Source organism: Mixophyes fleayi, chromosome 4, assembly GCF_038048845.1.
Source record: "Mixophyes fleayi isolate aMixFle1 chromosome 4, aMixFle1.hap1, whole genome shotgun sequence".
NCBI lineage: Eukaryota > Metazoa > Chordata > Amphibia > Anura > Limnodynastidae > Mixophyes > Mixophyes fleayi.
In genome coordinates this window covers 104,472,334-104,485,228 of record NC_134405.1, presented here as the reverse complement: position 1 = coordinate 104,485,228, position 12,895 = coordinate 104,472,334, and the positions used below count along the sequence as shown (strand labels likewise).

Sequence of the window (12,895 nt, the reverse complement as noted above, 5' to 3'; positions counted from 1 at the left end):
AAGGTGTCAATTAGATGCCAGTGTTGGTAGTCAGAAGAGCGGTCTCAGTACAGAGCTCTCTGCTACCGCGTACGCTAAATGTTTTCTTCTGAGCATAGTATTACACTGCAGTACTCAGAGGAGGCGGACAAATGTCTTGATTCATGCAGGAATTGGGAGCCATTGTGACCAGATTTGTCAAGCCCTTTGAAAGGATATTGATTTTGCTTAACCTACACTAAGGTTGTTAAGAATTTGTAATGAGTAGAGTGCTGTAAGCATTGCTTCCAGCATCAGAGTAGTGCTTGCATTCAAGAGACATTTGTCAGAGAAATCATTAGTTCATATGCTAGTACAAGTCACCTAGAGAATATAAAAGTATGCTTTTAAAATGCAAATGGCAAGTAAACCTGTTGTTGGGCATTGTTTTTATATAAACATGTATCGATTCCTTTATTAGGCCTATGTCTAAATTGTTTATTTTGTTAAGTGGACCTGGTACCCACACAGTGAAACATTCATTTGGTGAGCTGAACCAGTATGTAGCATATCAATTTGCTAAGAACCAGTGACATTGCTGGCACTGCCTGAGTTCATGAGTTAGTGGATCTGTAATTATTAGTTCATTGCACAAAATGGATGCATCCACTGGTTGTAGGTGACAGATGTAAATTAAATAACTGATGGATTGGATCACTAGATGTCCGCCAGTCTTTTAATATCAATTTCTTTACCAACTGTAATATATTCCATAGACTAGTTAAACCACTTTTACAATCGGGGAAAAGATAAAAATCAAGAAAAGGTCTTCCCTAAACTATAGCCACAAAGTTGGAAGCACACAATTGTCTAGACTCTAGAATGTCATTGTATGCTGTAAACTAAGGGGCCAAGGCCATTATTCCTCCACCACCAAACTTTACATTTACTCATTCGGGTAGGAAGTGTTCTCCAGGGATCCACAAAACCTCGATTCGTCTTTTAGACTGCCAGATGGTGAAGCGTGATTAGTTACTCCAAATATTGAGTCCAATGGAGGTGTGCTTTACAGCGCTCCAGTCGACATTTGGCATTGTTCATGGTGAGCTGAGTCTTTTGTGCTGTAGCTTGATCATGGAAACCCAAACTATGAAGCCACCAACACACAATTTTTATGCAGATGTATCTTCCAGAGGCAGCTTGGAACTCAATAGTTAGTGTTGCAGCCGAGGACAGATGATTTTTATGCACTACAAGCTTCAGCACTCAGTGGTCTTGTTCTGTGAGCTTGTGTATCTTACTTGTTCGTGTGTGAGCTGTTGCTGCTAAACATTTCTACTTCACAGTAACAACTTACAGTTGAATGGTCAACTCTAGCAGGGCAGATATTTGACAAACTGACTTGTTGGAAAGGTGGAATTCTATGACAGTGCCACATTGAAAGTCACTGAGCTCTTCAATGTGACACATTCTACTACTGCTAATGTTTGATGACGGAGATTATATGGCTGTATGCTTGATTTTATGCAAATGTTAGCAATGGGTGTTGCTGAAATGGCCAAACCCACAAGGTGGTATATTTACTGAACTGCGGGTTTAAAAAATTGGAGATTTTGCGTATAGCAACCAAACAGATTCTAGCTGTCATTTGGTAGAATGTACTAAATAAATAGGAATCTGATTGGTTGCTATTAGCAGCATCTCCAGTTTTTCAAACCCGCAGCTTACTAAATATACTCCTAAATCAGTGTTTTCCAAACCCAGTCCTCAGGGACCCCTAACAGTGCAGATTTTCGTGGTCGCAAGTGAAATAATTATACCACCTTTCATAGTATGTTAGTCAGTAATGAATACATCTGTGCTAAAGGAAGGAGATATGGAAAACATGGACTGTTAGGGGTCCTTGAGGACTGGGTTTGGGAAATACAGCACTAAACAGAAGAGGTGTCCACATTCTTCTGGCCATGTAGTGTATGTCATGTGTTTAAAAAAACCAAACAAACCCATTATCAATATCTGACTTCAATATAGAGAGACAATGGGCCTGATTCATTAGGGCACACATTCTGAATGCAACACGCACTCAGGATTTCACTCCCATATTTTGGTTTTGCATGCATCTGAATTCGTCAAGCAACGAGAGCCCTGTTGAACTTGGGTGCAGGGCTGCTGTAGTACACAGGCGGTGCAGGTGCCTTTGTACCTGTCGGCGCCAGCTGATTGGCTGACCCGTTGCAAACTTAGACTAGCCCCAGAGCTGGAGCAAGAGATACAGCAGAAAGACAGGGTTACTTTCACGGCCGTGGCTGCGTGCAGTTGAGTTCAGCACGCTCTCACTGTAGATTGCCTACGGCCACACACCCCTTCCCTGCCCCAATCACTCCTCTTTATACTAGGCTGTAGTAAGTGCCCTTTTGCCGGCCGTATCTGCTGGTTCTGATCATGTGCAGAGTGATTTTGAGTATGATACGGTCAAAATCAACAGATACATACCCTAATGAAACAGGTCCCATCTGTTTATATAGGGTCTGTTAGTACCAGAGTGAATACCACCGCACTGGGTAGTCATGATCCCGTTTATGTTGTCTTTCTTCTTTAATAAGCCAATATTAGTTAACGGATGGTACACCCTAAACATGTAATATACACTGAGTTTCAGAAAGCAAAAAGAAGGAGAAACGTAATAAAGGGGTACTTGTGAAACTTGTTATAACAGCAATTAAAACTAAACACTTTATTGAGGTCAATTTAAAAAAGAAAGGAAAAGGACTCCCTATAATTTCCTGAATGTCAGCAGTTGCGAAATAGTTAAACCCTAATTAAGTGATCGTGATCCAATGTGATAAAATAGTGATTTAAAATGGTAGCAATGTCACCACGCTATGTTTATTAAATCAATACATCTTAATAGTTTTGTATAATGCTATAAACCTATGTATGTTAATTATTGCAATAAACCTATTTTTATGCAAAGGGTCTCCTGTTATTATTATCTACCCATTCCTGACCGTAGAAGTAGTCTTTAAGAATATCATTGAATTACTGAAATCATATCCTAGTATGTTTTTCAAAAAGGGTTGGTTTTTTTTGTTTGGTTTTTGAGAATTCACATTTAATATATTATAATTTGACCTTCCAATGCTTATTTTGTAGATAAGGCAAATAATCTGCCTATAATTATCTATATATGATCACTGCAACAACCTACTGTCTTTCTAGGCACATTGCTGATTATTATGTTTCTTAAGATAGTTAAGTTGGTAAATGATCAAATTGATGTCTTGTCTGTAGGTCAGCTGCAGATCGTAGCTGTAAGTTAACAATTAAGTGAATTTCTGACTGCTATGATATTGTCTGCAGTCTGTCTTTATTGTTACAGCTGTGACATATTAGAGGTAGCTCTATCTAGCCTACTCATGGCTGTGAGATAATCATTCTTCCTATAGACAAATTCAGGTCAGAATGGTAATATAATGGTGTGGCTTGAGATCCCTTAATTAAACATAACGAGGCAAATGTCGATGTTCGTTTCGCATACTCTCTTTATCCAGGCAAAAGATTTTGATTTATGCTCAAAATCAGCAGATACGTGTCCTAATGTATCGGGGCCTATGTGTTTTATATAGGTTCTGTTAGGTAAGTAATAAAATAATAATTTATTTATTTCTTTTCTGTATGTATGTGTTTTAAGTTATTTTATACAATCTAGAACTACAACTCTGGAAAAATTAAATTTGCCATCTTGGCCTGTGGGGCAATAATAAAATGAAAAACAAGTTAAAAGGAAATACATACAAAGGACATTTGGGTAGTTTTGTGTGCGTGCGTGCGTGCGCGCGCGCGGTGGTTAGCTGTTGTGATTTTTTTCCACTATACCTTACATACATGCCGATTGATCATGCAGAAGTAACGTTAGGGTTGGCATAGCTGATGAAAAAGATATAGACAACAAAGAAATGCTAAAATGAATGTTTGCATTGCACAATGACTATATTTGTATCTCTTCATTTCATATTGAGCCATGGGTCCTAAAGCATAATCCTATATAATGTTCCTAACCTTTTTCTTGGCCCAGGTTGCACACCTGATATGTAAAAGCCTTTGTATATTTGAGCCAAATAATATACCTAAAATGTTTATATTTGTCTTCAAAACACTCTTCCACCAGCTGGCCTAAAATATGCTAATATCTTCAGTGTACACGATGCAATATGAATGGTGAAAACTGGTAATTGCTGTATTCATGGTGTGTTATGCTCTTTCTGTCTGCTAGGCATAGGGATCATTAAGCACAATTTAGAGGCCTGTATGTTTAGTGTATCTGGGTTCAGTACTTTGTCCAATCTCTCCACTGACAGCTGCCATCTTTAAAGCTACATTATCACACAGGGAACATTTTTCCTAAGGTAGTGCCTAGACAGAGCCCTTTTCTCTCAAAATTCTGGATGAAAATCAAGAAATTGGGTCTGTGATTCGTCCTCCTCACCCCACCCAAAATCCTGCAGCCATTTAAATAATAGTCCCCTTGTAAGTAATGGTGTACAGTATCCAGGAACAAATTCAGTCCAGAACAAGTGTAAACTTAAAGTTCATAGCGGGGTAGCTTCCCTGTTCGGTGTTTGTCTCCCCAAGACTCTACCTCCCCTGTGACTATCATGCCATACGATGAAGTCTTGGCTTCTTCCGGGGTTCGATGTGCGCACATGCACACTCTTTTGAAAGGTTATCCGTAAATAATCCAATGCGTTTCGCCCCAGTTATATCGGGCTTCTGCAGGGATGTGTCAATGCTGACTGAAGCACCTTTCTGTCTTTTTACACAAGTAATGAATTGCTTAACAAAACTGATTGGTTCGTTAGACAGGTGCAGCAAACTCAAGATAATAAGCTGAATGATTGGTGATGATGGCTAGATTTAGCCTGTCCAAGTTGTTTAGCAGGTTCATAAATAAAGTATATTGTAGTTACATCAGAAATACACATAATTATGTCATAATATAAAACATTCATATCTTCACACAGATTAGATAAAGAAATTCTTTGAGCTATTGCGGAATTAGTGGCGCTTTATAAATAAATAGATGATGATGACCGAATACCAGTATTGCAATTTGACAGACATTGTAAGATAATTGTTTTCTGTCCTTTTATATCTAGCAGATTAGCGGGTAAATGTATCAAGCTGAGAGTTTTCCGGCGGGTTTGAAAAACCAATCAGATTCTAACTATCATTTATTTAGTACATTCTACAAAATAATAGCTAGAATCTGGTTGCTATAGGCAACATCTCCACTTTTCAAACTCGCCAGAAAACTCTCAGCTTGATACATTTACCCCTAGGAGTGGATAAACAAATGTGTGTGAGAGGAATAATCTTTAGATTGAAACAGGGTTTTACATTTTGTATGAGGCAGGGCGAGCGTTGAGAGAGAGAGAGAGAGAGGGGTGGGGGGGTGTCTTAATCAAGCATTCCTGGGAACCGGAGCATGGTATGTGTGGAACCAAGGAGTCCACTCTGCCTGGTACTTAGATATAGGGTTAAATGTATCAAGCTGAGAGTTTTCCGGCGGGTTTGAAAAGTGGAGATGTTGCCTATAGCAACCAATCAGATTCTAGCTGTCATTTTGTAGAATGTACTAAATAAATGATAGCTAGAATCTGATTGGTTTTTCAAATCCGCCGGAAAACTCTCAGCTTGATACATTTACCCCATAGTGTTGTTCAGAAGGGCAGTAATGTATTCCATGGAAGAAATGTACCATATGCAGTTGAGAAGCTCAGCTCTCAAGGGAGGAGCAGGTTGTTTACAAGCTTGGGCAATGAGCAATTTAGATGCCTGGCATATGTGTGCAGATAAGCGGCCGTTCGGTTTGCTAAAACCAGGATTGGCTGGTTAAGTAAAATCTTTCAAGATTCCCTGGGGACCCATTCCCCAGTTGCCTGGTGAACGATATGCAGAGTGAGGTCCCATAAATTCTGAATAATTGGACATTCCCACCAGATATGAAAGAAAGGGCCCTGAGCTCAGCATAGGGTACATACAGTGGAGTTTATCTGGAACCATGTACCAATGAGCATAAATTTCATAACAATTCTCTTGAATACCTGCATTAATGGAGACCTTGGCTGTTCGAGTGCGAAAGACAAACTATTCCTCGCTGTCCAGTGTAATTCCAAGGTCATGTTCCCACACCTCTTTGTGAGGTGTGAGAGATTGGTCAGATGTGGCTGTGATCGAAAAGTTCATGAGTGATATATTCCCTCTGTGGTCCTTCTTCATAATTTGATGAATATTTGATTTCATATTGGATTACATACATATATACAAACAAGTTAACCCGTGCATGATACTCATGCATTCTAGTCAAATTAAGCTACTTAAGGTGTTAAAAAGGTTCTTGTCATGCATTTGGGGCTAGGCCAGGCCTCCTCAGGGGAAGAGCGTTACTTCCCGACGCAAGCGCCCTTTTTTAACGTGGTTTTGTCCACATGTCACCACCTCATCATTCTTCTCCATCACCTCATTCTTCATCGCCACATCCTTCATCTCCATTGTCTTACTGTTCTAAAACCTCTCGATGCACAACGTTTCTGCTAAACACCTTATCGCTGTGCTCAATCAGTCTTCCTTGAAGGGCAGTATTCATAACCTGCACTTTCACATCACTGCTTCTCCGTACTTCGTACTTTGAGCCCTCAACTCGTAAATTTAGCCTTTACTACCCCTCCCACGGGGGGAAGGGGGGATGATGGAAGTTAACTGACTTCACTATTATAATTTTTTTGTCAAATAATGTCAGTATACCAAATTTCAGGTCAATTGGATGAGCCCTTTCTGAGAAAATAGTTTTTTCCACACACTAACACACGCCGCTAGGCTTATATATATTAGATTAGTGTATATTTAGTGCCTCTTTCACAAGGATGGTGTATTTTTAGGATTATATCACCCATAATAGGGCTATTTCTATTCCTATCTTTCATTCAAGATGAAGAGTGGTCCTCTATAGAAGAAAATGTAATTGATTCCGAATGGATATGTTCATCTTATTCATATATACGTATAGTGTTTTTACACTGTTAGAGTTGAAAATGTTTTGTGCATATTTGGTTGGTGAATGTCCATTGCGCGTTAAAAGAATGTTCTTAAAAGTACTTTTCCATAATATATGGGGAGGATATATTCTATGCGAAATGGGTGGCTTGTGAAACTGGGTAGCAATTTATTTTTTATAATTTATTTCAACTGCTAGTGGAGGGGGCTGGTTGTTTGTTTTTAAACGTCACTAGCAGGTCAGTGGCTTCCCTGTAGATTGTGAAACCTTCCCTTCTAGTTCCACTGCCTTTTAGTGATCGTCCAGAGAACATACTGTTACATATGGACAAAACACTTCTTGCATATTCTCTGCTAATTTACATCATGACTCAATCATAATTGCACTGAAAATCAAGCCTGAGGTGGGTTAAATACAGCGAGGAAAGCAGGAGACCTACGTAAAAAAAATATATATAAAATGAATGAATATTTTTAAATAGTTCGGTTCATGGGCAAACTGGTACATGTGGACCTGAAGGTTTCATTAGCACTTCATCTAAATTCAATGTGGGTGACACTAGAAGAGGAGAGGTACTCCATTTGATTCTACAGTAAATGGGGTGGCACTGGAAGGGTTAGTAAAAATTTCATTGAAAATTATGCAAGCTGGTTTAATGATATATTTAACAAACTTTTGTATGTTTTTGTTTAGATGTCCTTGGTAGATTTGGGAAAGAAGCTTTTAGAAGCTGCTCGGGCTGGTCAAGACGATGAAGTCCGTATCTTAATGGCAAATGGAGCACCTTTTACCACAGACTGGGTAATAGTTTATGTTGTGTGCATATGATGTTATAATTACATTTAAAAAAAATTCATGCATAGACAAACGATAGGATTTTTTGGATTTTACAATTTCATACTTGACATTACTGGTTTACTTTTGCTTCTTATGTCTTAAAAAGGGGCAAAATGGCATTAATCTTCATCTACAAGCATGGTACATTAAACAAACAGTGTGCTTTAGCATGCATAGAATGTCCACATAGATAAGATATACAGCTTTCAAAATGAAATATATAAACAACCATGCTTGTCTACTCTCCTGGAATGTCTGGGAGACTAGGTATTTTGTATAGTTCTCCCAGACCCCCATCAGAGCTGGTCTTTTTCCCAGATCCCGCCCACTCCTAATGGGGCCTCAATGACTCGATTCAAAGCAAATCTGGTGATTTTTGCCTTGCAACGAGATACTGCGATTGCTGCATTGCAGTAAACCATGTTGACAGAGCCAAAATGACACGAATTGCGGTGCCACAACCCCATCTTTTCTTGCTACTTTTCCTCCCCTCCAGGATCTCCCGAAGGGCAGTATTTTAAAGTTGGCTAGTATGCCATAACAGTTTCCTAGAATTTTGAATCATTGAAATAAATCCTGGGAAAAAGGTAATCAAACTATGTCTAGCCAGAAGAGAAAATAAAAAGGTGGCAGTGTAATGGGTATATGATTTGAAGGCATTTGACATCACACACAGCTAACCTATGAGGGGATCCTCATCATGTCCACACAGATTTGTTTTTGTTAGCATATAACAATAGATTAACTCTGATCTATTGATTGGATATAATTGTAAGTATACAGTTGGCCTGTTGTGTCTAAGGACAATAAAAATAAGCACATTTGCCTGGATAGTATTTTTTTTTTCTTTTAGGGTGTTGCCCTTTGATGACTGTAAAGCTCTGGTCTACTGGTAGTCGACAGTAAGAACACCACACATAAAAGCACAGTCACTTCCACATAAGTGTTTGTATTATATGAAGAAAAAATACACAGAAAGGAGTACAAACTAATTTTGTAGTTTAAAGTCAGGATTGGTTGAATGCTAGTTCAGATTAACAAATTAACACCTATTTAAATGTGTTTTATGTTTGTGATTGCAGCTTGGAACATCCCCGCTCCATCTAGCAGCTCAATATGGTCACTATTCTACCACTGAAGTGTTACTTAGGGCAGGAGTGAGTAGAGATGCACGTACAAAAGTTGACAGAACTCCTTTGCATATGGCAGCCTCGGAGGGACATGCTAACATAGTAGAAGTTTTAATCAAGGTGAGATACTTGTGTATTGTTGGTTACTCCTCTGTTGTGATTTCGGTGGGATCTCTTTTTTGGAAAGGGGGAAGGGGGGGGGCATTCTGCATGAACATTTCCATTGCCTAAATCAGTGGTTCCCAATCTGTGCGCCTAGGCTCCCTGGGGTGCCCTGGCGATCTCACAGGGGTGCCAGGGCCAGTGGCTTAGGGGTGCCTTGAAAAAATTTTGGAGACCTTAAGGGTGCCTTTAACTGAAAAAGTTTGGAATCCATTGGCCTAAATGACTGGTTTTAACTAGTTATGTCCCCCAAAGCATTTATATCAATTTTTATTGTCACCAGCTTCTGATTTGAAAAATGAATGTGTCTTTCTGTGCCACAAGAAGCATCATCATAAATTGAGTATAGCCAGGAGTAATGAGTCAACAGAGAGCATATTTCTAAATAAAAGTTATTCTGCTTTATAGAACTCTAGCACCTGAATTCTTAGATATAAGGCAAGTGTTGGTGAATGGGGGAGGGGGGGGTGGTTAGAGACACTATTCTTCATTATTGCTTTCTTTTTTTTGTACTTTATTTTTAAAAAAGTTAAAGTAAAATGAGTTTGAAAACTACCTTGACTTCCCTCCCCCAAGCCCTGTTACTCATAATTTCTTGCTGTAACCTGGGAATGTGGACAGCAGGTTTGTGCATTGGCTGGGGGGGAAAAAATTATCTTTTTCATTAATTTACGTGGCTGCATTTATTTCAAGCATGATCTGGAGATTGCAGGTCTGCATCAGCAAGTGAACGCTATAGTGTAATTACTGATTACTTACTTGCATTGTGCTCTGACTGCTGAACAACTTAGAAGTACATTGTAATACAGCAGTGCTGCATCGGTTGTGCTTAGCAGTGAGCAGCCAGAGGTTAAAGCAAGGATACATTCACTTGGCTCACATAGTATAGGGTTCACTCGCTTTTGAAGACCAGCAACTTGCAAGTCATATTTAGCTATAGAAGTTAATAATTAAACATCATCAATTTTCAAATACATAATTAATAATAGATAAACACGTAGAATACAGAACAATTTATTTTAAATTGCTTTAGGGGAAAAAGAAGTTGGCTAATACACAAACCTGCCATTCAATATCCTAGAATAGAGCAGGGAGCACTAATAAAGAAGGGATGGGTGATTGCTGAAAAGGACCATCATCATGCCTTTGTGCAATGTGTACAAACACACTGTCTCACTGCAAAAAAGTCTTTGTGTATATTTATATATGTAAACACCATCAATGATTTTCATACTAATTCCTAAGGTCTCTCCTAATGCAGTTATGAAATGCACATTGTAATTGCTAGCAAAGATATCAAAGTACATGTTGTGCTGTTTTTTAATGCTATTTTTTTATCTTGAATTGACTATATAATATTGCTGTTTGGATTGGAAAGTGGTGTAATTTACTTTTAACATAGTGCCCTATAAATGCATGGTCTTTTCATCTGCAGTATTTTTTTTTTTCTGAAGCACAATATTACTCCATGTAACACAATTTTGTGTCGTTCTAGCATGGTGCTGACATCAATGCCAAAGACATGTTGAAAATGACTGCTCTCCACTGGGCAACTGAACACAATCATCACGAAGTAGTAGAAATTTTGATAAAATATGGGGCAGATGTACATACACAAAGCAAGTTCTGTAAAACTGCGTTCGATATCTCTGTGGATAATGGAAATGAGGATCTTGCAGAAATACTCCAGGTAGTTTTACTTTTTCAAGGCTTTACCTGTGTTTTGTAACGGTGCTTTGTGACATGCAACAGCATGGGTTATTGTAAGACAAAGAGAACTACCAAAACATTATGAAATATTTGCCTCTGAAATTTCACCAGCTGGCTATCTTAAATAGTTTATGTAGAAACTTGATATTTGCTTTTCTAATTGTAATTTAAAGTTTTCTAATTTTTTGTCTTAGCTTGCAATGCAAAACCAAATTAATACAAATCCTGAAAGCCCAGAGACGGTAACAATACATACAGCTACTCCACAATTCTTCATTGGACCGGGAGGTGTAGTAAATCTGACAGGTAAGGCAAAGAAAAGATGGTTTAAAGTAAAGCTTAGTTGTTGTATTAAAATAAGGAAAGACTGTGCTGCTCTACCCTTTTTTTTTTTTTTCTGCTAGAAATTAAACTGGTGACTATGCACAGTGCACGTCACATTTCATTCACATACATATGTACTCTGACATGGAGCATAATGTATGGTCAGGGCAAGGTGGTTGTGTAGGTCTTATCTCCATACATAGCCTAGTACTCCAGCTAAACAAATTACATTACATGTGATAAAATGATTGGCAGTGTAGTGGTTTGTAATTGGAGATGAATTTGAACCAAGAGAAATTGGGAATGCTTGAGTTAGCCCACAGTCCTAGTGGCATATGTTTCTGTAACCAATGATATTTCTTTACTAGATGACAATGGGATATCTTCTACAGTGCAGTTTGGCAATTCATCAACCTCTGTTTTGGCTACATTGGCAGCGTTAGCTGAAGCCTCTGCTCCATTGTCCAATTCTTCAGAAACGCCAGGTTTGTATGTCTTTTCACAACTTAAAGGTGACCTTTTAGAGCATGCAAACTTTTTATGAATAATTTGGGACAAAGTAAAATCAAATTTATAGACACATGGGTCTATTCATCCAAGGCACAAAAGGCCTAAATTTTTGGCTTCTGCCCATCTGTTATATACCTGGTGATCACTGTCACCAGCGGTAGCCTTTATGAGAGATTTTTGCGAGCCTTCCCCATGCAAAGGATGGAAAAGCCTGTTATGGCCAAGCACCGCTGCTGTGCTCTGATTGCTGACGCCATCTCGGACATTAATAAATCTACGTGTATGTGTAATTTAATTGTCTTATTTTGTGAGGCTAATATAATATTAATAGTACCAACAATTAAATGTTCATGTTATGCAACACAGTACTGCCCCAGTTCAAATTATGACACATTAGTGCCCCTAATTCACAGTGTTCCTCATATATACCTTTGGAGTCAGCACCCCTCCTTCATTCCATAACGAGCTCCATTTCGGCCATCTTCAGCTGCTTTAGTGAGGCAGCTGCGGAGCTCGTCGTGCCAGATGAAAGTGGGGGTTGCTGACCCCTGTCTTAGCCTAACTGTCATAGTCAAAATATAGATATAGTAGCGCTGACTGGCATTACTATAACACCATTGACACAGCATCTACACCGTGGTCATGTTTTCAATGCAGTGGATAATGAGCAATTCCAGTGGGGGTTATCAATTGAGGATACTCCGTTGACCATAATGCTTTTAGTTGCAGTGAATCATCATCATTGTTTATTTATATAGTGCCACCAATTCCGCAACGCTGTACAGAGAATTCTTTTTCTCATTCAGATTAGTCTCTGCTCCACAGGAGTTTACAGTCTAAAGACACACACACACACACACACACACACACGTTAAGTTGTTGTCAGCGGCCAATTAACCTAACAGAGGAAACTCGCACAAACTCCAAGTACATGGAGCAGGCATCGTTGGGAAATGGCACCACAACCAAGTGCACACGATAGAAAATGGTAGTGGCTAATGGAATCTATACACACTAACATTTTCTGTTTGCATAATTTTGCTAAAATTTAAACTATAATTAAAACATGCATTTTGATGAAAGTGGGTAAGGGGACATAAGGAGTTTTTTTGCAAGTCAGGCCATTACAGTGGGGTTACAATGATATTTGTACTGCTGAGCCTAAAACAAAAGTTGTATTTTATTTAATTCATTTAAAATTTTCTGCTTA

At 38.7% G+C, this 12,895-nt stretch overlaps 1 protein-coding gene across 3 annotated transcripts in view; it reads left to right on the top strand.

Annotated features, from left to right (window-relative positions):
- Window positions 1-12,895, top strand: part of GABPB1 (GA binding protein transcription factor subunit beta 1) — a 31,885-nt gene that overhangs the window by 4,473 nt on the left and 14,517 nt on the right. For all 3 annotated transcript variants that reach the window (XR_012691257.1, XM_075207932.1, XM_075207931.1), the window contains exons 2-6: window positions 7,706-7,813; window positions 8,932-9,099; window positions 10,637-10,831; window positions 11,046-11,157; window positions 11,544-11,660. Coding sequence is in view for 2 of the 3 variants with exons in the window: in XM_075207932.1 (XP_075064033.1) it covers window positions 7,706-7,813; window positions 8,932-9,099; window positions 10,637-10,831; window positions 11,046-11,157; window positions 11,544-11,660 (700 nt within the window). In the remaining variant the exon portion in view is untranslated. The remainder of the gene's footprint in view (window positions 1-7,705; window positions 7,814-8,931; window positions 9,100-10,636; window positions 10,832-11,045; window positions 11,158-11,543; window positions 11,661-12,895) is intronic.